General features: G+C 57.7%; 1 protein-coding gene across 2 annotated transcripts; it reads right to left on the bottom strand.

Moving 5' to 3' along the window:
• Positions 1–265: 265 nt before the first annotated feature.
• GABBR1 (gamma-aminobutyric acid type B receptor subunit 1) lies at positions 266–26,630 on the bottom strand. Of its 2 annotated transcripts, XM_043590561.1 has the most exons (23): positions 26,564–26,629; positions 26,140–26,233; positions 25,355–25,558; positions 24,481–24,666; positions 23,197–23,217; positions 21,912–22,072; positions 18,695–18,829; positions 18,250–18,420; positions 17,246–17,347; positions 16,505–16,570; positions 15,893–16,084; positions 9,207–9,449; positions 8,556–8,619; positions 7,122–7,199; positions 5,374–5,524; positions 4,818–4,950; positions 3,656–3,772; positions 3,458–3,565; positions 3,041–3,134; positions 2,333–2,460; positions 1,774–1,902; positions 1,473–1,616; positions 266–1,231 (listed from the first exon to the last, which is right to left on the bottom strand). In XM_043590561.1, the coding sequence occupies exons 2-23, from the start codon at positions 26,231–26,233 to the stop codon at positions 1,058–1,060; spliced, it is 2,895 nt and encodes a 964-aa protein (XP_043446496.1). In that variant the 5' UTR covers positions 26,564–26,629; the 3' UTR covers positions 266–1,057. The 2 variants fall into 2 exon arrangements, with proteins under 2 accessions (XP_043446496.1, XP_043446497.1); XM_043590562.1 differs by lacking the exon at positions 1,774–1,902 and having other exon boundaries at positions 26,564–26,630.
• Between the last annotated feature and the right edge of the window lie 579 nt (positions 26,631–27,209).

Below are 27,209 nucleotides of genomic sequence, written 5' to 3'. Positions count from 1 at the left end.
AGAGGGGGAGGGGGGACATGAGCAGGGGGGCAGGGGGAGGGGGAGTTAAGGGAGGGAAGAGGGGTAGAAGGGGGACAGGGAGGAGGGGACATGAGCAGGGGGTGGGGAAGAGAAGGGGAGACATGGGGGGGGTGGGGAAAGGAGTGTACATGAGCTGGGGATGGGGGGGGAAGTTCGGGCAGAAACCAAGTGAGTGGGAACTGGGGACAAGGGCATCACCTCGTGCAGGGTGGGCACCTATAGCTCTGCTGGGAGGGTGCCATGATTTCCAGGTGCAGAGGGGAGGTACCCAGGTACCACGAGCACGCAGGGAATGCGTCTGGATACACACGGATGCGCCCCAATGGGAAAGACCCGCCTCAGCTACACATGCACACGGGCCAGGAGAACTTGGGGGGGGGGAGGGGGGGGGTATAGCAAGGACACGTGACCCCGGGGGGGAGGAGACAGCACCTGTGCGGAGCAGGTGTGGGCCAGCATGAGCACGCGCAGGTTGAGGCGGGAAGAATGAGCGCCAGGAGGAGGCAAAATTCAAGAAGGACAAACCTGGTGTGAGGGGTGAGGGGTGAGGGGTGAGGGGTGAGGGGTGGACCCGGGGAAGATTAGGCAAGAGTGGTAGTAGGTGAGGGTGTGGCAGGAGAGGAGTGCAGAGGTGGGCGGGGCGGAAGGGAGGGAGTATCAGGAGGTGGGCGGGGACAGGGCTGAGGTGGCCGGAGGGGGGGGGGCAGGAAGGCGAGAAGGGGAGGGAGCACCAGGAGGTGGGCCCAGGCAGGCCAGGCAGAGGTGGGTGGGGGCAGGGCAGAGGTGGGCGGGAGCAGGGGGAGGGAGCATGGAGAAGTGGGCGGGGGCAGGGCGGAGGTGGGCGGGCAGGCAGGGTGGACCGGGTGGGGGGGCGCAGCGGCGAGGCACAGAGGGGACAGCGGAGTCCAGTGGACGCAATTTGGTGAGGACACAAGAGACACCGCCAGTTCCCAGAGTCGGAGAGTCCGAGAGGCCACCCGGCCTCACAGAGGGGGGACTTCGTCCCGGCCCTCCCCTTCCCTCCCCCCTCCCAGCCTCACTTGTACAGCAAATGAACCCGGCTCCCGTCACAGCTGAGCCGGTCAGGGGGCTCATGGGGCCCCCTGGGCAGGCCCCCAGAGGGGTCTGGGGGCGTCGGGGGGTGGCGCCGCGGGCGGAGCTGCTGCCGGGACCGGAGCTGGTGGCGCAGCTCAGAGACGCGCTCCTCCTTCTGTGGGAAGAGGACCCGGAGAAGGGGGAGTGAGGAGTGAAGCGGGGGGGGGGGGGGGGGGGGGGGGGGGGGGGGGGGGGGGGGGTTGGGCAGGGCCGCAGAGGCCACAGTGGACAGAGGAATGGAGAGTCAGAAAAGAGTGCACAAGGGTGAGGGCGGTGGGGGAGGGCAGGGACGAGAAGGGACCAGAGAAGTGAGGACCAGGGACGGGAGGGACGGTCCGTGCGCCCCCACCACGCACCTCGGCAATGATCTTCTCCAGCTCCCGGTTCTCCTTCTCCAGCAGCCGGGACTTCTCCTCGTCGTTGTTGTTGGTGGAGGACCCCGTCTTCATGGTGTCCTGAGCCTCTGACTGCCACTCGCCGCGGGTGACCAGCCGGCGCACCTGGGAGGCCAGTGTGGGGGGTGTGGGGTGCTGGAGCGGGGCGGAGGGGGGGAGGCCAGGAGGGGGGCAGGGGGGCAGGGGGGCAGGGAGCAGAGGCCCAGGATGAAGGCCGGGTTCGGGCCAGACCGCGGGGGGCGGGGGCCGGGGGGAGCCTGACCTTGGGCACGAACAGCACCACCAGAGTGATGTAGGAGGAGAACACTATGGCGAGGGACGCGAAGGCAAAGGCGGCGTCCTGCTGGCTGGACAAGATCATGGTGACGGGGGCGGTGATGAGGCACAGGACCTGCGGGCGAACGAGCTTGGGACCTCCGGGCTCTCCTCCCCCAGGACGGCCCATGAGGACACATGCTGGCACAGCTGCCTTGCCATAGGGGCCCAAACGTGAGGCCACCCTCTTGGGCTCTAGGTCAGCCCCTGCCTCTCCTGCTACCATCACACACATTCAGTCCCCAAGTGTTCCACACCTGGTGGCAAGCCGACCTGGCCAGGGAACCACACACAAGCCATATAACCTTTCTGCTTCCTCGCCCATGTAGTGGGGACAGTACCATGTGCCTCATGGGCGGTCACAGGAAGATTAATGAGACAGTGTCTGCAGCGTGCTTTACCAACTGTAAAGTGCTTGGCAAACCTGGGGCATTAAAAACTATTTAAGACTTGCACCCACTGACCCCAGGCAGCCCCTGGGGTCAGGGCCAGGTGCTGCGGCTCACCGCCACATTGTAGATGGCCATGCCCACGGCCCTGTGGTCGTTGATCTTCTCGGTGGACACGCTCTTAGTCTCATAGGCAAGAAAGATGCCCAGCAGCAGTAGCAGCCCCTTGTAACCATAGAAAATGCCTAGAACAGCAGGAATCGGTCACATGGGCAACAAGCCCTCCAAGCGTCCACCCCTGCGTCCACTCTCCGCCCACACCCCCCACCTACTGCAAACAGGGCTCCCCTCCCGTCGGCCCCTCTGACCTAGCACAGCCATCTCTGTGCATCCCCCAACCTGACCACCTGACCACCTCCTCCTGGGACACAAGTGGATGACTGCTGACAGCAGCTATCCACCAGCCCCGGGGCCACACAATGTCTCACCCCCTCACCCTCCAGGCTGAGGGTATGTTTTACCCTTTGTGGTAAAACCACAAGACCAGAGCAATGTTCAGGAGGCCAAAAGGGGCCTGCCCCAGGCTCTCACAGCTCTGGTCTTCCTATAGGGAGCAGACCAGAGAGAAGGGGTCAGGCCATCCCCCCTGGTCCCTCCGCCACACCCCTGCTTTAGCCCCCCGCTCCTCCTGGAAACAGTCCAACTCTCCCCCATCCCCAGAAAGGGTCAGTGCAATGACACAGAGGAGGACACTCTTCTTCCAAAGACCCTTGTCCCCACCAGCCCGCTGTCCCTGCCCCACCCCCTCCCCCACAGCCCACACACCGAGCCACGTATTCATCTTCTTGGAGCTGCAGTGCTCCAGCTGGGGCAGGATGGACACATCAATGTCTTCCTTCGGCTCCTCCTTGGCAAAAGTCTAGTGGAGAAATTGGGCCACCAGAAAGATGGCAGTCACCCTCCCCGCCCACCCGTGCCCCCCCTTTTCTAGGAGACCCTGGATACTGATGCCAGGCCCCATGCTAGGCCCAGGGGTGTTTTCATGAACCCCAGCTTTCCACATGCCTGGAAGGTCTACACATCCCTCCTGGCTCCCCACTACTCGCTTTCATCAAGGAACCTCGGGGCACGATGCTGGACAGCGCTCTCCCACGAGGGGCTGCACGCCTCCAGACCGTACTCAGCCCACACACCAGCGAGCCCCACTCAGCCCTGGCCTCAGTGCCTCCTCCCAAGCTGTACCTCAATGGTTCGATGCAGGGGGTCCACAATCTGCCAGATGGCGAGAGTGACCACATCCATGCCCACCAGCAAGCCCACCGTGGCATACAGCTTCCAGGGCTCCAGCGTCTGCACAAACAGAGCACAGGCCAGTCGGAAGAAGCCCTCTAGGCCCCGGGAGCCAAGGACCTGAGGGCCGAGGAACAGCAAGCAGCTCACCTTCCTCCACTCCTTCTTCTCCTCCTTCTTCGTGAAGACCGTATGCACCCACCAGATCTTAGTGAACATGGAGCCGTAGCCCAGACTGAACCCCAGACCCAGGAGCCAGAGGCGGGCCTGGCACAGGACGAGAGAGCAGGGCAGTGTGGGGCAGAGCCTCGGGAGGGAACAGGGGTACAGCGGGTGGGGATGGGGGTGGGGAGGGCCAGCAAGGGAGTCCCTGCCTTCAGCAACGTCCTCCCATCCAGCAGGGCGACCGGCCACAATCTCCTGGGGCGGGTTACAGCCCCAGACCCTCCACAACACAGCCCCACCCACCTCTGCAGGCCCATCTACGGGGCCTTTGCTCCCCCTGCTCCAGCCACACTGACGTGCCCGCCTGAGATGCTGGCTCTTCTAACCCTGCAAACCACGTGAGTGACCACCTTTATCTCTCCAGCTGATGAAGCCCACGTGTCCTTCGATATTCAAATGCCACCCCTGCTGGGGTCCAGCCATGTCCTGAGCTGCTTCCTCTCTGCTTCCACAGCACTCTGTGCAGACACCCCTCCTGGAGCCCCCTCTGTCTACCTCTCCCACTGCTTTCTGGTTTTACTGGGGACAGACAGCCTCTGGCGGGGTGCACGTGCACAGCTGCAGGGTCAGGACAGGCACACAAGGAGGCGTGAGGAGGGCAGGGAAAGAAGGACTGTTTCCCACCAGCATAACAGAACTACAGAAGCCAGCCTTTCCCCACAGCCCAGGACCTGCCATGCCCCGAATACCAAGAACGTCCTCCCTGCCCCCACTCCCTGCTGTTAGTTCAGGTCTCCGAACCACAACCAAGGCCACCCTGGGAACCCAGTTCCTTCTCTCAGCCCCACACAAGCTGCCATTGTTCAAGGGCTCTTTGCGCAGACCCTCCTTCACCCTCAACACCTCCCCTCTTGTCCATGAGGCCATGGCAACCTTGGAACCGACAAGAGAGCCACACAGTGAGAAGGTCTGGAGGACAGAAAGAAGGAATGGGGCCAGGCAGGGACCACAGGGGTGGCATTAGGGGGACAGGGACAGTCGAGGAACGGCAGGGACCACGGCCTTCCGGGCCGGGCTCCTGGGCGGGGGGGGCGGGGGGGGGAGGACAGCTTCCTCCTGCAGGGTGTCCACCCCACATCCTCCTTACCTGACAGACAAAGGGGAACTGGCTTCTGCCAATGTGGTAGCCGTCCAGCCCGAGGGGGAAGACGGCAGCCAGTGCCAGGGCACAGCCCACAGCAGTCAGATTGTTCAGGTGGGGCTGGGAGTTCTGGATGTAGCTAGGGGCAGAGGCGGAGTGGGGGGGGGAGAGTAGAATTAACCTCTTCTCCTGGGGGGTCAGCTCCTCAGTGCCGCCAGGGCCTGACCCAAGCTCAGCCACGGGCAAGGGTGCATGGTGCAGCCTGGGAGACAAGGCCGTGTGGGCGGGGGCTGGCACAGAGCTGCGGGGAGCTCCCCAGCCCAGGACACCACCTGCACACACTGTGTCCCCTGGCCCCAGAGGCTCTTGGTGTCCAGACAGCTGCTTTGGGGCTGGGATGGGGGGTTTCCAGCCCAGTGGCCACTGGGAATGCATTAGAATGAAAGCATCCACCGCCCAAGGCCTCCAGAGGGTCTTATCTTTGGTTCCTCGGGAGGGGAGGGCATGCCCGCTGTCTGGGAGGGGCAGACAGAACAAGGAAAGTGTCAGGAAAGAGACTTACCGGACATGAGAGTTGTAGATGTTAAAAGACAGACAGACCACAGCCAGGACAATGCCCAGGCTGGACAGAACAGAGACGGAGATGAAGAGTTTCTGGGACATGAAGCGAAATGTCTTGATGACCAGGGTCTGGTCAGCCGGGGGGGCCCCTCCTGCATGGCATGGGTGGTAAGAGGGGTCTGGTCAGCTAGGGGTCCCTCCTGCATGGAACTGCAGGTGGGGGGGATCTGGTCAGCTGAGGACCCCTCCTGCATGAAACTGGGGGGGTTCTGGCCAGGTGGGGGGCCCCTTCTGCATGGCATGAAGGGTAAGAGGGGTCTGGTCCCTCCTGCATGGAACTAGGGGAGGGGTCTGGCCAGCTGAGGACCCCTCCTGCATGGCACTGGGGGGTTCTGGTCAGGTCGGGGGGTCCCTCCTGCATGGAAATGGGGGGTCTGGTCAGGTGGGGGGGGGTCCTCCTGCATGGAACTGGGGATGGGGGCTCTGGCCAGCTGAGGAACCCTCCTGCATGGAACTAGAGGGGGTCTGGTCAGGTGGGGGTCCCTCCTGCATGGCACTGGGGGGGGCACAGGGGACAAGGAATGAAGATGGGGCAGGTGACACCATCCTAGCCGTGAGGACATGGGGACCCTCGCTGCCCTGGATCAGAGCCCCTCCGGTGCCCACTCTCTGCCGCAGGGGGTCAGGAAGCAGTCAGAAGTGAGGGGTGGAGCTGCAGACCCAGATGTATCACCAAAGCCCTAGTCTGTTTCTGTCATTGTCTGTTCCGTGTGTTTTTCTGTCTGTTTTGCAGCAAAGGAAAGTGGGTGGGAAAGAAGGGTTGACAGAGATAAACCTCACGAGGTCTCTTATGACTCAAATCAAAAGCTGCAAAAGACAGCTGTAGAATCATAAATCCAGAAACTTCAAAGTATCCAGGCTGGTGTCCTCACCTTAGGAAAACACTGGTCTGTGATTTTTACCCCTCGTAGGGTGACATACCCAAAGGTGTTTTCTGGTTATTAATAGGGGAAGCTCAAATGTGTCATCGAGTTCACAGGGGAAAAAACGAAAAAGAAAAAAAAACCAATTTCAATTTGTTTCGCTTTAAAAAGAAAAGTGTAATTTAGGCCGTGCAGCATTTATAGCAGCACAGAACACTGTCCTAAATTCAAATTATGAAGAAATGTCAGCTCACCAGCAGTGCTGGGAATCTCTAGATCCCAGCTGGGTAGGGCAGCTGTCCCCACCTCGGTCCCTCCTTTTGTCCACCTTGAGTGTCTTTCCTATTTCTGATCATTTAGCCCACAAAGCACACAAAGAGAAATTGTTTCCTTTTTCCCTTTAAAAAGCACGTTTCGTTGGAAGAGAATTACACGAGGTTTCAAAGCCTCTCCTATAGTTTAAGTTTTCCTGACAGAGATGAAGAGGCCATTGTCGGCCTCAAGTAGCTGGTTCAGAGACAGCAAGGCACCACAACAGCTGGTAAACCCAGACGGGGTTTCCTGGCTGCCCCTGTGCACCCCCACCCCTAACCCTCATACCTGAGCAATGTCCTATCCATACCAATGCATTGCTACCAACCACCTGCCCCTCCCCAAATACACAGCTCCCCTAGCCATGTCCTAACCTGGGCCCCGGCCCCCAGACCATGTACCCCGCGTTCCAGCCTCAGGCACCTGCCACCCCCTCACCCCTGTTCACATGCACAAGGCTCTCCCTCAACTGCTCAGAGGCACTGAAGGAAAACATCAGCAGGGCCCTGCTTACCAATCCACTTGTCCGTTTTGGACCAGGAAAGGTCATCCTTGGTGCTGTCATAGTAGCCAATCTTCTTGTAGCTTCCACCTGGATGGGGACAAGGGGGGGGGGGGGTGCGGGGGGGGGGGTTGAGGGCCCAGCCCGGGCACCAGCTTCCCAGGGTTCTACTTCACCCTGAGCCCCTCAAGGGCACCTGGGAGGACCTGGGGGCCATCTGAACCAGCAATCTGACTGAAAGGCAGTACAGGATGGGCCCCAACACAATGTAAATACAGAAGAACATCTACGTCTAAATGGTCCGCCGCCGTGCGGCAGCCTCACACCTCTCACTGCGGATGTCTCGCACGTCGATTCTGGCTTCTAAAGCTTTCAACATCCCTGCTCATTCTCCCTCTCATGACAGACAGAATCACAGGATCTATTTTCCCAGTGGCTTTCATTTTAATTTTAGACATTTCTCTTCTGTTGGCTTGGGTTCTAATTCCTTGGAAAGTTGCATCTGCCTCTTTAAAGACCCACAAGACAGAATGCAGCATGCAGCTCCTAAGATTCCTGCTCCACATCTGGTTATGAACAGCTTCCTTCAGAAGCCAGCGCACCGCCCTCCAGCAGGGGTGGGAGGAGGGGGGAGGATAGGGGGAGGAGGATGGGGCGAGGGGAGGGAAAGTGGGGGGGGGAGGAGGATGGGGGATGGGAGGTAGAGGGGGGAGGTGGTGCGAAGGAGGAGGATGGGAGGTGGGGGGAGGGGAAGAGGGGGATGGAGGGTGTTTGGGGGGGATGGGGTGGGGAAAGGCGGGTTTTGGGGGGACGGGGTGGGACGCGGGGAGGAGGAGGGGGGTGAAGATAGGGTGTGGAGGAGGAAAGGGGGGTGTGAGATGGGAGAAGGGGGATGGGGGGCAGGAGAGAAAGAAACTTCCCTGCGAAGGCCACACAATGGCTCTCTTGCAGGGGCTCTAGGAAGCTGGTTGGGGTGTGAACAGTTCAGCTCACAGAAACCTGGCAAATACACACATACGTGTGGTAAATTATAAGAAAATGCAATCTAGAAAAACCAAACTATGTACACCACACAAAAATTAGGATGCTTGTTTATATAGCAGGGAAATTCAATAGGTTGGTTCCTATACAAATGGTCTCTGCCAGATGTGGCTTTCCTTGAGTTGTGGGTAAGTGACCAACAAGGCGTTAGCCCCTCGTTGGCAAGCCACCCAAGGGAAATTCCTGAAATTAAATGGGAAGCCACTGGGGAAAGACGGGCTTTCACTTTGCCTGCCCCTCTCCAACTCCTGAAAACCCACCGTCCCTCAGCTTTTCACTGCTCTCATACTATAAGAGCTTGACGAGCAGTTAGAGGAGAGCAGCCAGAGGTGGGAGGCCCCTAGGTCATTGAGTCTTGCCCCAGGTGGTGACCCCGAACAGCTGGCCCCTGCCCCCTGCGCTCACCCTGCAGCTGCTCGATGAGAGTCCAGGCCATCCGGGAGCCGCTGGCATCGAAGACCACATGGCCCTGAGGGAGGGAAACAGGCGGAGGCAGACAGAGGTGATAAAAGCAGGAGCGAAAAGAGACTCAGGGACTCTCTGGATCCTTATGCTTTGATGTAACTGAGCCTCTGAATGAAGTCTATTTCTGGCATTTGCCTGCATATAGGACGTACCCCAGATGCCCATACCCTAGATTTCAGACACATCATTCTGTTGAAAAGAAGCTTCACCCATGGGATTTGAGTGAGAAAGAACCCCAGGTAGAGCACCGGAGACCCGGCCCCTGGCTGTGTGACCTGGGTAGTCACGAAATCCTTCTGGACACTAATTTCCCCACTCTGAAAGGAACAGGAGACAACCTATCCGACTATTTCCTCCTCTAACGTTCTACGATTCTCATCTATTAATTCCTACACTGGAAAGAAATGAGGGAGAGGTGGAAAGAAAAGGAATACACCACTTTTCCTTCTAGTCTCTTACGGGTTCTTCTGGTTTGGGGGTCCCTACCCCCAACCCAAGACCCATTATTGCAGAGACTGACGTGCACACCCAGGAGGAGGACGCTGTGTCTGTGGGAGGATGAGGAGTGTGAAGGAGGTCACTGTAACTCACAGAGACGCCCTCGAAGGACGAGGAGTTCATCGCCCGGTAGATTTGGTCAGTAATGGTCTGGTTGTTATAGTTGAAGTCCTCCAGGCGCACCCCCGAACGGCCACCCCCTCCGGACGTCTTGTTCAGAGCCAGCGCCAAGGCCCAGATGGCGTCGTAGGCCAGCGGCGCCTCCTGGAACCCACCGGTCTCCTCGGGGTGTCTCTTGAGTCGCTTGGTCAGCTTCTCCACAAACTCCTGGGATGTCTGCGGAGGGAAGGAGGGGAGAAAGGGTTGGCGCAGGAGGGGGTGGGGGGCACGGCTTCTGATTCTGGCTCCAGAACTTCTGTTGAACGGATGGTTTGTGCTCATGACAGATGGAGCGCACGGCCCTTCGAAATCTAACCATGCCCCTGTACCTCTTAGATCAGCCGGTGAGCTGGGTCCAGGGGCTCAGCGTGCCCAGCCACTAGCTCAGAATGGGAACAGAACGTCTAAGGAACAGTCACTCTGCAGAACAAATGGCAAGAGAAAGGAGACGTGGATGACCTTCTCTCGTGCTCAGACCCAGCACCTGACAGTTCCTCCAGTTCGGAAACACCCTAGATGAGGTTCCTGCAGAGCCCTCCTCACTGGACTCACCAGGCAGGAAGGGGACTCTTCAGTGTGCTACCTGCCTTACTGTCCTCACGGGCCTTCAGCTCACAGCCCCCTGAAGGGTGTTCGAGAGACTGAGAGCCCAGAAGCAACCTTCATGTGTTTGAGGTCCAATACTCAGCCCCTACCCACACCCTCCCCACCCTCAACCTCTTTCCTCCAGAAGCTAAAGAGAATGAGATAGCTCCTGTAACTGTCAGGAGATGAATAAAGAGCCCTAAATTTCTGTACCTGGCAATGACCTCATTTGGCTAAATAACCATAGGTCAGTTGCTCAAGTTTTTGGAAATGTCTACCACGTAATGGAGAAAAATCACATCTGTCCTCTGTTACCTCCCAGAGGCCACACAAGGAAATACCCAGAGGCTACCTCTTGGCAAAGCACAAGTAATACACAGGGCACCTCAGAACTCTGTTAGATCTGGAATGTACTAACATCCTCAGACTCTAAGGAAGAAATGAATGATGAAGTATAAATAAAAATCTGTTTCCCATGCCCTGCCGCTTTTCTTTCTATTCAACTTTCTGAAGATACAGCAGTGGGAGGTGCAAGGGGCAGGCAGTGTGGTACAGGGGAAACTGCCTCTAAAAGCAGGCCAGGACCAAGTTCCATCCGTCTGCACACCCTCAGCACCCAGCCCTGTGCCCAGCACACCATGGACAAGCAGTAAATGTATCCTGGATTAGGGCAGCAAAAAATACCCCACATGTAATTCTAATGGGAGATACATGTCATTGTACATTTGCCCAAACCCACAGAATATACACCCCCACAAGCAAGCCCTTGTGTAAACTATGGGCTTTGGGCGATAACGTATCAATGTAGATTCACCAACTATAGGCACTCTGGTGGGAATGTTGATGATGGGGGAAGATGTGCACATATGGATTCAGGAAGTATATTCTTCTCAATTCTGCTGTGAACTTGAATTACTCTAAAAAAAATAAAGTATTTTTAAAAATGTCCCTTGGCACTTTTCCAAAGAAGACATACAGATGGCCAACAGACACATGAAAAGATACTCAACATCACTCATCATCAGGGAAATACAAATCAAAACACAATGAGGTACCACCTCACACCTGTCAGAATGGCTAACATTAACAACCCAGGCAACAACAGATGTTGGCGAGGGTGTGGAGAAAGGGGAACCCTCTTGCACCGCTGGTGGGAATGCAAACTGGCGCAGCCACTCTGGAAAACAGTGTGGAGATTTCTCAAAAAATGAAAAATAGAACTGCCCTACGACCCAGAAATTGCACTACTAGGTATTTATCCAAGGGATACAGGTGTGTTGTTTTGAAGGGACACATGCACCCCAATGTTTATAGCAGCCCTATTGACAATAGCCAAAGTATGGAAAGAGCCCAAATGTCCATCGATGGATGAATGGATAAAGAAGATGTGGTATATATATAATGGAATATCACTCAGCCATCCAAAAGAAGAAATCTTGCCATTTGCATAATGTGGATGGAGCTAGAGAGTATTATGATAAATGAAATAAGTCTGAGAAAGGCAAATATCATATGATTTCACTCAGATGTGGGATATAAGAAACAAAACAGATAAATGTATGGTGGGGGGAACAAGAGGAGAGAGGGAAACAAACCTCAAGAGACTCCTAATGACAGAGAACAAACTGAGGTTGATGGAGGGAGGGTTAGGGGGATGGGCATTAAGGAGGGCACTTGTTGGGATGAGCACCAGGTGTTGTATGTAAGTGATGAATCACAGAGTTCTCCTCCTGAAACCAATATTTCACTGTATGTTAACTAACTAGAATGTAAGTACAATTTTGTAAGAAAACAAAATAGTAAAAACAACTTGAAAAAATAAAAAATAAAACTAAAAATGTCCACTGGTGGGGGGCCTGGGTGGCTCAGTCGGTTAAGCATCCGACTCTGGTTTCAGCTCAGGTCATGATCTCAGGGTTTGTGAGTTTGAACCCCACGTCGGGATTCTCTCTCCCTCCCTCCCTCTCTCTCTCTCTGCCCCTCCCCTGCTCACACCCTCTCTCTTGTCTGTCAAAATAAATAAATAAGTAAACTTTAAAAAAAATGTCCATTAGATAGATCTCAATTCCAACTGACCCATCTACCTGCTGTGTAACCTGAAATGACTTATTAAACCCCACTAGTCGGTTATTCAACTTTTTTTAAGTGATCTTCAAGCTCACTGAAGAGCCCAACATGGGACTTGACCTCATGATCAAGACCTGAGCTGAGATCAAGAGTTAAACACTTAACCCACTGAGCCACACAGGCGCCCCCTGGTTATTCAACTTTAAAATGGGCATAATACTATCTCGAAGGGTTGTTATATAAAATAACAATATATATAAAATACAGGGTATAAAGTAAGTTGCAGTTTCTCTTTGTGAATCTCCTTGTCTCTTAATCTCACTGTTGTCACTGATACTCAGATCTATAATCAGGCTCAGCATTTCAGGACCTGTATCCCCAACTGTCTCTGAGGCATTTGTAACTATACGATCAGTAATCCAAAATTAAAAATATCTAAGACTAAGCTCAATTTTTCTTCACTCCCAACACTTCCCAATACATGAGACTGAAGCTTTACAACCACCTTGGGCTCTTTCAAATCATGAAGTCCTCTCAATTCTTCTATTGAAATGTTTCATTAATAACCATCAGCCCCTATGGGGCACCTGGGTGGCTCAGTCGGTTAAGCGGCCGACTTCGGCTCAGGTCATGATCTCACAGTTCGTGAGTTCGAGCCCCGCATCGGTCTCTGTGCTGACGCTTGGAGCCTGGAGCCTGGAGCTTGATTTGGATTCTGTGTCTCCTTCTCTCTCTGCCCCTCCCCACCTCCCCATCTTGCTCTCTATCTCCCTCTATCAAAAATAAATAAACATTAAAAAATAAAATCTTAAAAAAACACAAAGAAACAAAGTCCATAGTCCTCCTAACCACCTTGCATCACGTCTGCATGTGGACATGCCCCCTCCGAGAGCACCTCTCCAGCAGACAGCCGCTAAGCTGAGACTTTCTGAGTCATCCTCAGCCTCAAAGTCTATCCAATCTCCAGTTCAAGGTAAACACTGGATCAGGAAAATACCCAGATGGAAAGGGATTCATCTGCTAGGAATGGGGTCCCCCCGACCACATCTTCACAATTTCTGCTGGCTCCAGGTCACTTGACAAACACACTTGACCACGGGGGGCATCGGCCCCCCCTGACTAAAGTTACCAAAAAAATGTTTCCCCTTGGGTCAACAGAGATACAGTTGCAAATGTTCAAGTAGAAACATTACTAGGCAGCTCAAGGAGAGGCAAACAGCAAAACTTCTACAACCCATAGAAATTAATAATCAAGTATAACTTTATGACCCTAATTTTCACCAGCCCTTCTGTTACAGCCCTTTCTGGAGCTTCACACTGACCTAAAGGGTGTGTCCTGGGGCAGCTTTTGATTTTGTATTGTACCCAGATCTGATGAGACCTCTACCCCAAGAGACAGAATCTTATCCCCAGGTACGGCCACCTCCACACTGCCCCTCTAGCCCCAGAACTGCAATATTTCCCCAAAACTACTCCAACCTACTGTCCTAAACTATGTTTCTCAACATATGCAGAAAAAGGATTCAATAAAAAGGATATCCATTCACAATAAAATCCCTTGGCATTAAGAAAAATAAAAATAAAAATAAATAAACCAGGGTTTCGCAATCTCTGCACTATTGACATTTGGATCAGGATAATTCTTTGCTGTGGGGACTGATCTGTGCCTCATCGGATGTTTAGAAGCATCCCTGGCTTACCCATCAGAAGCCAGTCATGACAACCAAACTTATCCTTAGATATTGCAACCTTTGGAAAACTACTGCTCGAGCCAACAGTCCTCAAGATGTGGTCTCCAACCAACAGCACCAACATCCCCAGGGCACTGGTTAGAGATGTAGGTTCCCAGGTCCATCTCAGACCCGCTGAATCTGAACTTCCAAAGGAAGAGCCCAGTAATGTGTGTCCTAATAACCCTCCAGGAAGGTGAAGCTTGAGAGCCAGTGCCCTTAAGTGACAGCCATCCTTATGGGCCAGGGGCAGTTCTGCTTTTCTCAGTCAGCATGGCTCTGGCCCCTGGGTCCAGCCTGTGCTTCTGGTCCACCCTCCTGGTCCCTGCTTGATTCATCCACCATGTCTTCCCATCAGTGGTTCAGGCTGCTTCTACCCCTGGAAAATCTCGGCTGGTCCACTTGGTGTTTCAAGCTATGAAGCAGACCTCCCGTCACCAGAACAAAGGCTATGGCCTCAAAGGCAGGCACTACCTCTCTCTAGAGACCAAGAGCCAGAAAGAGACCCTATCACTCATTGAGTTCCAGAGCCCAGATGTCCCTATTCTCTGCCAGGGACTCCACTGTTGCCTGCTGTGGGGCAGAAGCTGGGACGGGCAGGGCCTGGGCTCTAGGCACCAGCTCCAGTACTCCCCAGGTTCTCTCCAGGTTCCCCAGGATGGCTCACTGCTCAGGTGCTCTGCAGGAAAGTGATCCCTGGGATCTTCCCCAGACAGAGTCCACAACTGGAGTCCACACAACACAACCCTCTGCTAGAACAGACTGACTGGACCTTCTTCCTCCCCTGCTCCAAAACTCTCACCAGCTCAGGTGTTAGCCAATAAAGGCACAGAGTCTTTAGTCAGAATTCATGGTTTTCCATGGAGGGTGATGGCGCAGAGGGCCTGGGGTCAGACTCCAACAGGGGCCAACTCTGGCCTCACGACTCAGCAGGGACAGGGCCGGAGGGTGATGGGGCAGAGGGGTCTGGGGTCAGACTCCAACAGGGGCCAACTCTGGCTTCACGACTCAGCAGGGTCAGGGCCAGAGAGTGATGGGGCAGAGGGGTCTGGGGTCAGACTCCAACAGGGGCCAACTCTGGCCTCACGACGCAGCAGGGACAGGGCCGGAGGGTGATGGGGCAGAGGAGTCTGGGGTCAGACTCCAACAGGGGCCAAATCTGGCCTCACAACTCAGCAGGGACAGGGCCGGAGGGTGATGGGGCAGAGGGGTCTGGGGTCAGACTCCAACAGGGGCCAACTCTGGCCTCAGGACTCAGCAGGGTCAGGGCCAGAGGGTGATGGGGCAGAGGGGTCTGGGGTCAGACTCCAACAGGGGCCAACTCTGGCCTCAGGACTCAGCAGGGACAGGGCCAGAGGGTGATAGGGCAGAGGGGTCTGGGGTCAGACTCCAATAGGGGCCAACTCCGGCCTCACAGCTCAGAAGGGACAGGGCCCCTAGGCCAAGTCACTTAACCTCTTTGCATCAGTTTCCTGGTCGATAGAACAGAATGAAAACCCTAATCAGAGCATTGGTGGGAGGATCACTGAAATCATGTACCTAAGCTCCTGGTTTACTACACAAAAGCATTTTCACTGAACCTTTGTTTTGATGAGATATTTGGGACTTTACAACCATGAATTTGCCCCTGGCACGCTTTCCAAAACAGGTACCCCAGACCTGGAGCTACCCCTGGGAGTAATAAGCAGGCATGCAGATTGCCCTGTAAGCTGGCTCAAGACGCCCATGGTCCTCGGGGTATAGCACTGAGAGGAAAGGAGTGGGTGCCCCTCCCGCGGGGCCCCCCCAGCCTTCCCAACCAGAGCATGCGCCTCCCAGCTCCAGGTCCGCCACTATCCGTTATCCGGAAGTAACTGATTTCAGAAGTCCCTTTTATATCTGAAATTCTAAAAGGGAATCGTTGAAACAACATCAGGAACCAAGCTAATTGAGTATCAATCAGGAGTGAATATTAAGCAAGTGCAAAGGGCCCGGAAGTCACTAAGAGAATAAAAGGCGTCTCAGCTCAGGGACAGCTCTGCCGAGGCGCCTGCGTATACAGCATCTATATTATCATTGACGCCTCTCCTTCACTTGACTTCTTGCCAACTGCTCCTTGTTTCCATGGTAACAGCCCTTCCACTCAGGTGGGCCCAGTGAACTTGCCCCTCCCATCTCTCCTTCCCGCTCCCCTGCCCTGCCAGGCTCCCTCAGTCCTCGCCCCTGCCCAGGGGCTGGCTTCTAGGTCCCCACTCTCACCATGTTGGAGATGCTGCGGGTATTGGCCGGGTTCAGCATGACGATCTCAGTGGTGATGTGGCCTTCCACAGCCTCCGTCATCTCGTCCACTGTGCAGTTGATGGACGGGTCGTAGATCTTGAACCAATTGTCAGCATACCAGCCGATGAGGAACCAGACGTACTTCTTCCCGAAAAGCCGCTCCTTGTACACCTGAACGCAGAGGAGGAGGGAGGCTGGGCCCTTCTTTCCCTTTTTCTTTTATTTCCCTTGACACTCTCCAGCCTCTTGGGAATCAGAGAAGAGCAGAGAATTGAAAAGAGGAATCTACAAGTCTCAGAGGGAGTGGGAAAGACTCGGCGATTCCTCCTTCCAAGCTCCTCCCCAGCTAGTCAGGAGAGATGGGACTCGGGCTCCTGCAGAAGCACAGAGGGTATAAAACTGAGATCTGGAGAAAGTGCTGTGTGTGAGAAGCCAAGATGGGAGGCAGAGTCGACAGACAGGAGCATCGTATTACTCGTCATCTCACAGCATGTGCTATCGACCTGATCAGAGATGCAAACAGGAGACCCCACAACACACCCAACGTACAGAGCCCACCCAGACCCCTGCCTCCTCTGATTCCAACTCTACCTCACAAAAAACTTTCCGGGCTTCGGTCTCATAGAACAGTCCCACGATGATCCGGGCATCCTGGCGCTGCAGAGTGGACAGAAACAGCTGCTGAGGGAGGCCTGGAAACAGCCAGCTGCTGAGGGAGGCCTGGAAACAGCCAGCTGCTGCCACAGCCTTCATCCCCTGCCCCAGAGTGCTTAATGCAGGGTTCTGCTGGAGGGGTAGCATAGAAATGTCACTGGACAATGGAAATGAACCTCCCCAAGAGATGCTACTGTCTCGCAGAATCAAAATTCTGTGATGCGATAGAGATGTTAGCTGGGGGGTGGAGGAGAGGGGAAAGTGGGTGATGGGCATTGAGGCGGGCACTTGTTGGGATGAGCAGTGGGTGTTATATGGAAACCAATTTGACAATAAATTATATTCATAAAAAAAAGAGATGTTAGCTAGCATGGGTTGTAATCGTATTGCAACACATCAACGTATCATCATAGCTTATATAATATTACACATCAATTATATGCAACCTATAATATGTAACATGCAATATATAACTGCATGCTACATATATATATATATATATATATATATATATATATATATGTATCAGATCAACTCGCTGCAGGCTGCAAGCTTACACAGTGTTATACACTAATTATATCCCAACAACCTGCCTGTCTGGTTCTCCTCTCCAGCCCACCACTGTCCCCCCAACCCGGTCCCTCTGTAGGCTGAGCCCACCACTCCCAACCACCCCACCTTAAGGTTTTTGACAGGCACAGCTGGATCTGAGAAGAAACTCTGGCGGAAAGTAATCTCGATTCCAGCCTCCTTCACTCGTTCCTCTAGGTCGTCCAGAGTCTTGGGTGGGAATAAGAAAAAATGGAGAAAGCACAGGTGCACAGTGGCATAAAGACCGGAGATGCGACCTGGGGATCGTACACTCTGAAGTGGAGGAACCGCAGTTCTGACCCTTCCTTCAATGGCATCTGCCCCAGGGTGGGAAGAGCTCAAAGGAAAGCAGCTGGGGTCTCAGGGATGGTCCTACGTGGGAAGGTACTTATGAGCCCCTCGCAAGGATCTGTGTCCTGGGAGGTCACCCTATCCCCCCACCCCCACCCCCCGCCAAGCAGCAAACATGGGGGAGAGCAGAACAGAGGAATCGGGGAAAGATGAGACAGGGTCTGGTGTGCACACGATGGTCTCAACCTCAAGAGGCAAGTGGGCAGACAAAAGGATCACAGAAGAATGTCCTGGTCACTGAGAGAAAGTCAGGAGAGGATTGAAGGGCTGCTGAACATGAGGGCGGGTGGAGGATCCAAAGACCAGAATAAAAGGAGGGGCTGCCTCCGTCAGGTTCAGAGCCCTGAGCTTCCTCTTTTCCACCCGTGCTGTTCCAGAGACGTCTTCTGCCTCTCCTGTCCCTCCTTCTCCGTTCCCACTCACACCTGCCACCCCGAGTGTCTCTGGATTTGCTGCCTTTCTGGGTTCTTCTCTCACATTCTCTCTCTCATCTCATCTGAACTGTGGAGTGAACCTACTTTATTAGAAGTGGGTCATTTGGGTCTGTCTGGGGAAGAGAACATCAAAGGGAAAAAATGTCCTAAAACTAAGAAGTTGGAAAGAATCTTGAAAACTCAGCTCTGCTTATTCCTCTGGCTACAGAAAGAACATGCACTTAACCCAGTCGGAATGTGTCTGCTTTTGATAAAGAAACAGGATCTTCTCCCGTCTCCACTGGCATGTGGAAAATGCGCTCTCACCGAGGTGAAGACCTCAGTGGTCTGCTGGATGGTGGCGATCTTCCTCCAGCCCCACTTCTCAAAGAGCTTCACCCGGGTGGGATTGTGGAGTGTGGCCGACGGATGAGTTCGAAAGAACGTAGGGAAACGCTGCCGGTTGGACAGGGCCGGTGAGCTGGAGCCGTAGGAAAGCTGAGGGACAGACACAGCGCGGGGCACGCTCACGCTCCGGGCTCCCAGGAGAGGGGACCCTCACAGACCCACCGCCTGGCACAGGTGCCTGTTCCCTGATCTGACTTCACTTCCGTCTGACAAGAAGCTAAGTCAGCTGCAGCTATCAGCCCCCTGCTGCCAGGAGGCCCCAAAGGACCAGGAGTCCTGCACCTGGGTCCCTCCACAGCCCTCTTACATGCTGTCCACCCCTGTTCAGCCCCCACCTTCTGAAACCCCCCCCACCCCCACCTACCACAATGAGGTTCCACATCCTGGCGGCCTCGGCCACAAGTGTGGAGACAGAACTGCAGCCAGGCATGAGGATGATCTTGATGGGGTCATTGTAGAGCAGCTCGTACAGGTACTTGGTGGCTTGGCCTGGGTCACACTGGATGGGAGGGGGTAAGCGTGGGTTCTCCCGGTGCCCCCCCCCCCCCCCGCATCTCCAACAATCTAGTCACTCCTCGAGGACCCATCCCACCGCTGGACCCTTGTGTGCTTTCACCATTTTCTCCTGCCTACCCTCTCCTGCACGCACCTCCATCCGTGTTCATGCAGACACAATCTTCCCTCCCTTCAGCCCCTGCTCAGACAGCCCCAGCCTCACTTCCTCTAGCACCCCTGTCCCTTTTCCCCTGTGTCTCTGCTCCAAATCTCTGTGAGTCTGCAGGAATGTGAATAAACTCTCCCCAAGTCCGCAGACAGGCTCCTCAAACATGGCATGAAAATTCCTCCCTCGCCTCTCCCCACCGTCCATTTTCCCCTGGCTCTTCCCTTTCCAGGGCTAGAGATAAACAAACAAGAGAGAACAGGGAACAGGACCACTAGGGGGTCCTGCTGGGCGATCCCTCCCCTCCTGCTGGGCTCTGACATTTGACGGGTCCATTAGAAAAAGAAGCCTGGGGGGGGGGGGGCGGGCGGCGGAGGGAGAAACAGGTGAGGAAAGAACTGGGAGAATAAATAGAAAAGGACTCTTAACAAACCGGGTGTTTTTAGGGGTGCGTGAAGGGGAGGCAGAGAGCTGGGGAGGGCAGGGGTGCTGGGAGGACGGCACGTGGGGTGGAAGAGCCCCATGGTCTCCCCCTGCCTGTCCCCTCCTGCTGAAGTTTGACATTTCAGAAGCCGCTGGAGCCCCAAAGGAAGCAGAGAAGAAATGGAAGCCAGTGGGAAGCCAGGGCAGAGGAGAAACAGGAGGCACAGGGGACTGGGGGGGGGGGGGGGGATGGAAAAGGGAGGGCCGGCAGTGAGCAAATAAGGAAGGCCCCCTAGAGCTGCTCGCTTCCCACTGAGGCCTGACATTTGAGACCCTGTGGGAAGCTGGAGCAGGGAGCCAGGTGGGGCAGGAAGAACAACACTTCCCCCCCCCCCCCCGCTAGGAGGGGCTTCTCCGGCAGGCCCCACCATCCTGAACTGTCCCAGGGGGCCACTGCAGATCCTACCCCAGCCCATCGCAAGGCCCCTGGGTGCCCCCCTCCTGGCTTGAAGGAAGGGTAGACAGGAACACGGACATACCAGAGCATACGCACAGGACCACTAGCCTGCCCCACGTCTCTTCCTCCGTTTCTCCTTCCTCCCCTACCTGCTCTCAAACCCTTTCCCTCCACACCCTGCTCCTCACTGCAGATTCCCTCCGTGTGATGCCCACCCCCTCCCCCATAGACTTCCTCTCAGCCTCCCCTCCGCTCTCTTCTGCAAAGGATCCGGATTTGCAGGCAGGAAACCACAGGAAAGCACACATTCCTGTTAGTCTGCTTTCCTTGTGCCTTCTCTCAGGGCTCCCCCCACCTGCTTCCCAGCACCTCTGGGGAGTCACCTCTCATGGTGGAAGAGTCTGAGCCCACATCCAGAGCTCCTGGTGACCCCAGTCATGACACCGCACCCAGCCCTCCCAGGCTCCCGCCCTAGACTCCCGCCTCCAGCAGCCCTGACCCTCTGCCCTAACTCCTAATTCTTTTCCATCTCCCCGCTGTGCCTCCACAGGCGTCCTGGGGTCATCTACCTAGGCCTCCTGCACCACAGGATTTCGTGCTCCTTCCGGACCAGACAGTTAGAATATGTGTTTGAAACAAACTCCTCTAGCATGGAGAAGTTTAAGAGCCCCTCCCCAAGTGTCAGGAGGGATCTGAGTCCCCTCCCCAAGCTAACAGTCCCCATGCACCCCACCTTCAACCCCATTCCTGCCCCCTCTTCCCACACAAACCATTTCTAGGTGCAGATGGCTGTTGGAAAGAGTGACAATAAATCCTGAGTCCAGCCAGGTGTAAGATGACCGTTTCATCACCTCTGCACTCCACGGTCTCCCAGTCCCTCGCGTTTCCGGGGCCACACGTCAGACAGGATAAATCTGAGGCCGGAAGCCACATCCTTCCCCACGTTCCCAATTACTCAAATGGGACATAGGGTGGGGAAGGAAACTCATGGCCGACCCAAATTTTCTCACCTCCAGCCTTCCTCTGGTCCCCGCCTCCCTAACCCTTCGTGCTGGTCCTTTCTCACATCTTAGAGGCCACAGTGCTGAACAGAGGAGCCACTCCAGACCCAAGTTCCACAGGAGCCCAAGGACTGATCTTCACCCCAGCCCTCCTGCTTGCCCCCTCCCCCACTGCCCTTCTTGCTGGTTCTCTCTTCTGCCGGTTCCCAGACTCCCTCTATCCCTAGGCTCTTGTACGGGCTCCCTGCAGACCGCTAACCCAGTTCGTTGCCCATCTCCCAACCGTTAGCCCCTCCCCAAGCACAACACGCAGTGTAACCCACAACCCAGGAACCCTCAACCCGGTTCTGGTGGAGAATGAGCAGAAACCTGGTGGAGCTCACCACTACCTGGCTGTTTCGTTGTGATACATACACGAGAGCACGCAAGTCCCTCAAAATTTCCCTTATTCAGTCCCCATTCCTCCCATCTCCAACCTGCTGTCAAGATTTACCTCGTTACCATGGAAAACGTGAGCCGGCCTCAGCTCCTGCCTCGGACACCTCCTCCACCCCTCCACCCACCCCGGGAGGTAACGGACTCCCCAGAGGCTCAGGGTCAGCTGGTGCCCTACACCCATCCCCAGTTCCCCCACCCCCGCCCCCACGTCCAGGGGTCCTGGGGAGCGGAAGGGTCACGCTCCCAGCACGACCCACCTCCTAACCCCCTGACCCTCATCTTGAACCTCCAGCCCCTCTGACTCTCCCCAGGCTCCCACACCCCAGCCCACCTCCCTCCAGTCACACGTGGGAGGGGTCCACTTCGCCATCCCAGCGGTCACCCAGGCCAAGGCGCACGGCTGGCCTCCTGCCCCGCTGTCCCCTTGCCCCCGTCCCCCTATCCCTGTCCCCCTGCCCCCTGCCTCGTGTCCCCTGCCCCTGTCCCCCTGCCCCTGTCTCCCTGTTCCCTGTCCCCCTGCCCCGTGTCCCCTGCCCCTGCCCCCTGTCCCCTGCCCCCCCTACCCCTGCCCCTGCCCCCTCCCCGCCCCCGCCAGGACTACCTTGCTATCGTGGTGGATGAGCTTGAGCTCGTAGTCCGGCAGGATGTCCCTGCGGCTGTTGACGTCCTCCAGCGCCATCTCCACCGCGGGCTGGCAGGCCTGGCCCCCCGGCCAGCCCCCGCTCATGGGGAACAGCGCCCCGATGTACACTGCGCGCCGCTCTGAGGAGGGGTGCGGGGGGACCCGCGGGTGAGGCCGCGGGAGGTGAGGGGAGTGGGAGGCCCACGCCGGGGCCACCCCCGCCGCCATCACCACCAGGAGCGGCAGCGGCCACCCCGCCCGGGGAGAGGGGACCCCCGGGCCCATGGCGTGGGGGGGGGGGCTGCTTGGTGGGGAGGAGCTCAGGGGGGACACTTTTCCCGGGGAGGGCTGCTGAGGGGGTGTCGAGGCGGCGCCTCCATCCCGGGTTTCGGAGGGCGCAGGGGGCCGGAGCCCCCAGGACGCGCGGAGGGCTGGCTCCCCGTGGCCCCCGCGGCTCCCGCCACCGCCGCTGCCGTGGCCACCGCGGACTCTCCTCGCGGACTGACCGACCGACCGAGGGGAGGAGGAGACGGACGGCTGGGAGGGGGCCCTGACGTCACGGGCGGCGCGCGGCGGCTGGGGGAGGGGCGGAGGGAGGCGCGCGCGCGTGGGAACGCCGGGGGAGGGGCGGGGAGGGGAGGGGCGGCGGACGCGACCCCCGCGGGACTCCGGGGAGGGGCGTAGAGGGGAGGGGAGGGGAGGGGAGAGGAGGGGGCGTGCCGGGAGGGGGGTGGGGGGGTGGAGAACCGGGGAGAGAACGGGGGTGTGGACGGACGGGCGGATGGATGGGGCGGGGGCGGCCGGGAGGGGGGGGGGGGGGGGAGACAGGACGCGAAGGACCCGGGATCCGAGGACGGAGAAGGAGGGGTGGGGAGGGCAGGGGCGGGGGTGCGGGGTCTGGGGGGGAGGGGGGCAAGGCCTGGCCCTGAGACGCGTGCGCTTGGCTGGCGGGGGCGCCTGGAGAAAGCCCGGGGAGGTCGGGGGGAGCCCCGCGGGGAGGAATTGGGGGGCCCCGCCGGGCTCTGCCCTCCGGGAGGAGCGGAGTGGGGAGGAGGCGGAGCCGAGCGCGGGGCGCCGAGCGGGGAGTCGGGAGGGACCGCAGCCTCGCAGAAAACCGGGACTGGAGGCAGAAACCAGGTAGGAAGGAGGGGCCGGCCGCAGACGGGGGCGGGGGGCGAGAAGGACGGGCCCCCACCGCCTGGGGTGCAGGGGCGCGAGTGGGGGTTCGGGGGTGCAGTGCGCGAGAGGAGGGCTGTCATCTCACCTGAGTGCGGCGTTCGATTCACTGGCAGCAGGAAAGACGGGGATCAGAGAAGAGTTACCACCGGCGCCCGGCTTCCCCGGCCTGAGCCCAGCCCCCTCCCACACCTGTCCATGCCGGGAGGCCCGCGTGCAGCAGAAGCCTGCGTCTCTGAGGGTGGGGGGAAGGGTGCCTGGGGATAAGAGCAAGGTGGGGCTGTGGGTCAGGACCTGTTGGTTTTCTTCTTTCATTGTTCATAGGACAACAGAATTTGAGACAGGACATGGGCAGATTCTGGCTTTGTGGAGCCTAAATATTATAAAATGCAGGGGTCTCTCTTTAAGAAGAAAAAAACTGCAAATTACAAATACAATTGATTTTAAACTGTTGCTGTTAAAATCTTACTTTTGCATTTTTTACAAAAAGCTATGACCGTGTGAACACATTACTAGAGCACAGGAAGAGACCCTGGGTAGGATTCCCAGTTTCCAGAATGGAGTGGTGAGGTATAAGCAGAGCAATGACATTAGGGGACGAAGCCAGGCCAGGACCTCCAGAGAGTCTGCAAAAGTGAGGGACGCCTGAGGCCGGCCTGAATCCCGGGGACAAGAGTGCAGGGGCAGAATCTGGGTGCCCAGGCCAGGGGGCATTCTGCTGAATGAAATGACAGAACAGGTGTTGGACACAAGACTGAGCGCCCTGGGGAAGGACGGAGGTTGTCCGAGACCCTCCTTTTCCCCTCCCCCATCCCCGGGTCATCCTTTAGTGCTCTGACAGTTCTGCCCCCGATTTTAAGTCTTTTTAAATTTCACCCTGATAACTTTCCACCCCAGATATTCTTTCCAATCTTAATGTTTTTTCTAAGTATGATATGATTTATTTCTGAGTCTTTACAATAATCCAGTTATATAACAAATGGAAAGGAATCAATTGTAGAAGAGGGTTATGCCTAGAAAGTTCTAAGTTTAGAGATAGGCTAGGGGAAACTGCAGTATTTAAACCTTAAGAAAGGTGATGGAGGGTGAGATTCATAACGGAAAAGGGAACACGTAGAACTGGGAGCAGGGAGGAGATCTCTAAAGAGGAAGGTAGAGGAAGGGGGCCCCAGCATAGGCGAAGTGGACACTGATGCTGCAGAAGGGGGCTGGAGAGAGGCAGGCAAGGGCAAGAGTTGGGTTTCACCTCCACTTCCCCAAAGCCCCCCCCCCCATTTTGCATGGCACCCCTTCCCTTCCCGCCATCCCTTCCACCCCGCTCCCAACCTCTGGCACGCGTCCTCAGCTGCATGCAGGCAGCCGGTCCCCTCACCCTGGCAGTGGGGCTTGGGAGCACTCCACTGGCCCTGACTACAGATGCTGCGGGAGCTGCCCACCAGATGGAAGTCAGGGTCACACCGGAAATCCACCCGGGCTCCGTCCAGAGCGGGGAGGTCCCCACCCGTCAGGAAAACCTTCCCGTTTTCCAGGGCCAAGTATGACTTGGAGCAGATTCGGACTGTGGAGAGACACGAAAAGGAAAAGAGAGGCAAGTTGGGGAGGGGGGCCTCAAGCACCCCGCTCTTCAGGAAATCTGGCGTCCTCTCCTCCCTTAACCCTGGAAGCATCCACACACCACCCAAGGAAAGGGAAAAGGCGTTTCCATGGTAGGAACCTGAGGTGGAGCTGTAGGTGCCCAGAAGGGAATCTTTTCAAAGTCAGCGGCAGTGGGCGGTTCCCTGGCTTTGAGAGTGCGGACGTGTAACTTTAGATGCACACTTGGATTTACCTTTCTTATTATAGTTGGCTTACAGTAATGTCAAACTGGGTTTCGCTTCGTGGGTATATGGCCTCTGCGTTGGAGACAGAGGTATTCAAGACTGCAGTGAAACCATTTTACGAGGGTTTTTGCACAATGTGCCACTAGTCCTCAAAGAGAAGAACTCACAAGCAAGATGAATAATCAAGCTATTTTGTCAAGTGGTCAGTGGCCTAATGCAGGGAGGATGAGATGAGGTGATGTGTGGGCTGCTGACTTTACTGCCTCCAGGTGCGGTAGGGAAGTCCCTCTTACATGGTGTGAGCTCTGTAAGTGTCCTTGTGAATTGTGACAGTGGTTGAAAGTGCTGGCCTAAGCAATAATGCTAAGTGTGAGGCAGGCCGAGGAATGATCTAGAAGAGAAGAGGGGCTTGGGGATGCTACTCACCGCAGCGGCTGGGAGTGTCCATGTCTGTCCAGGAGCCGTTGGCCAGGCACTTGCGGACCTTGGGCCCCACCACCTCGCGCTCCCCCCGGCACACGTACTCGATCTCATAGTCCACGGGCAGGAAGTTGATCGCCTTCACCTGGTCCCGAGTCAGGCCCCTGTACCTGATGCCCCCTTCCCAGGGCGGGTGTATGATCTGGCAGCCTGAGGGGTGAGTGGAAGGCGTCAGAGAGGAATGGCGGGGAGGGGAGGGACAGAGGGCGTGGTCAGCGGGCAGGTGGCGGGCCCAGGGGAGCAGCTGCGGTGCCAGAGGGTGGGGGTCGGGACGGGTACAGAACCCGGGACGAAAGGAGAGAGAGCTCTGCGAGCTCGCCACTGAGGAAGGAAGGGTGCAGGTTGGGGGTGATGGGCGGAATTAAGAAATGGTGAAGGGGTAGGTACACTGTGCGGGCGAGCTTGGTAAAACAGACTGGAGGGGGATTTTTGAGCGAATTAGGCTGAGAGGGCAGGGGGGGGGCCTTAGGCTCCCTGGGCAGCAGTGTAGGCAAGGAAAGAGGGGTGCGGTTGGGCCCATCATGCAGGGTCCCCGAAAGGTGGCCTATGCAGCAGTGTGGGGCAGACAAGAGGGGGCGCTGGGTCACAGGCGGGGGTGATGGAAAGGAGGTCAGGGATGTCACAGTGGGTCCGGCGGACGGGACAGGAATGGGGACCAGAAAAAGGGAGGGGGAGGGGCAGGGAGAGGGGGAAGGGGATGGGGGTGCCCGAGGTCGCCGGCGAAGGTGCACCTTCGGAGGTGGCGTTGGGGGTCTGCGCCCCGCCCGCGCCCGGGGGGCGGAGGAAGAGCGGCGCCAGCGGCAGCAGCAGCAGCAGCAGCAGCATCTGAGTGACAGGAGGCCGTGAGGGCCGGACCCCCGCCGGCCTGGCCCAACCCGGGAGGCCCGCCCGGCCTCGCCCGCCCGGCCTCCCGGGCCCCGGACCCGGCCCCGACCCGGCTCCTCCCGCCGACGAGACGCGCGCCGGGCGGAGGAGGCGGGGGCGGAGCCCCGCGCGGGGTGGGGGGGGGGGGGAGGAGAGAGCGCCGGTCCCCACCCTCCTCCTGCCTCCCTCGGCCCCCCACCCTCCCGGGACTCCACCTCTCGGCCCCCGCGCCCCGGCCCGGCCCTCCCCCGCGCGCCCCTCGCGGAGCCCGGCTGCCGGCCCGGCTCTTACCTCTGCGCCCGGCCGGGCTCCCCGGCTCCGCGGCTCCCCGGCTCCCCGGGCCTGCAGGCCCCAGGCCCGGCCGCTCCTCCCGCTCCCCTCCGGTCTCCCCGACCGTCCCCTCCGGCCGGCCCTCCTCCCGGCGAATCCGCGCTCCGGCCCGGGTCGCCCTGCCCTCGCGCTCCCCCAAACCCCACCCCGGTCTCTGCTTCCCGGGGCGGCGGCGGCCGCGGGAGCGGGAGCCGGGAGCGAAGGAGGCGGCGCCGGGGACCGGGGGAGGCTCCGGGCGGAGGGAAGAAGGAGGGTGCGGAGCCGGCAGGGCGGGGGGTGGGGGGGGAGGGCGGGGGAGCCCGAGGAGCGGGCGCCTCCCACAAGCAGAGCCCCGGGAGCCGCCCCGGATCCCGGCCCCGCCCTGGACCGCCCCCGGCGCCGGGGGGTAGGGGGCTCGGGCGCGCACGCACCCCGGGCGGGGGGCCGGCGGGCGGGCCTCGGGGCACCGGGGCGGGCTGGGGGGGTGGGGGTGGGGGGCCGAGGGGCCGCGAGCCGCAGGCGGGGACGCAGGGATGCAGGGTTGCAGGTGGAGGAGGCGGCCCCGGATCGCGGTGAGAGGAGGGAGGCGGGGGCCGCGAGGGGAGGAGGAGAGCCAGGCAGGTGGGAG

Source organism: Prionailurus bengalensis, chromosome B2, assembly GCF_016509475.1.
Source record: "Prionailurus bengalensis isolate Pbe53 chromosome B2, Fcat_Pben_1.1_paternal_pri, whole genome shotgun sequence".
Classification (NCBI taxonomy): Eukaryota; Metazoa; Chordata; class Mammalia; order Carnivora; family Felidae; genus Prionailurus; species Prionailurus bengalensis.
This window is presented reverse-complemented; position numbering and strand designations above follow the sequence as displayed.

Excerpts from the sequence above, each read along its gene's own strand:
- GABBR1 (XM_043590561.1), bottom strand. The coding sequence starts at position 26,233 with ATGCTGCTGCTGCTGCTGCTGCTGCCGCTGGCGCCGCTCTTCCTCCGC. Across the intron at positions 3,773-4,817 it reads AGTTCCCCTTTGTCTGTCAG|GCCCGCCTCTGGCTCCTGGG; the intron begins GTAAGGAGGATG and ends GTCCTGTGCCAG. Across the intron at positions 1,232-1,472 it reads TGGAGAAGATCATTGCCGAG|AAGGAGGAGCGCGTCTCTGA; the intron begins GTGCGTGGTGGG and ends CTCTTCCCACAG.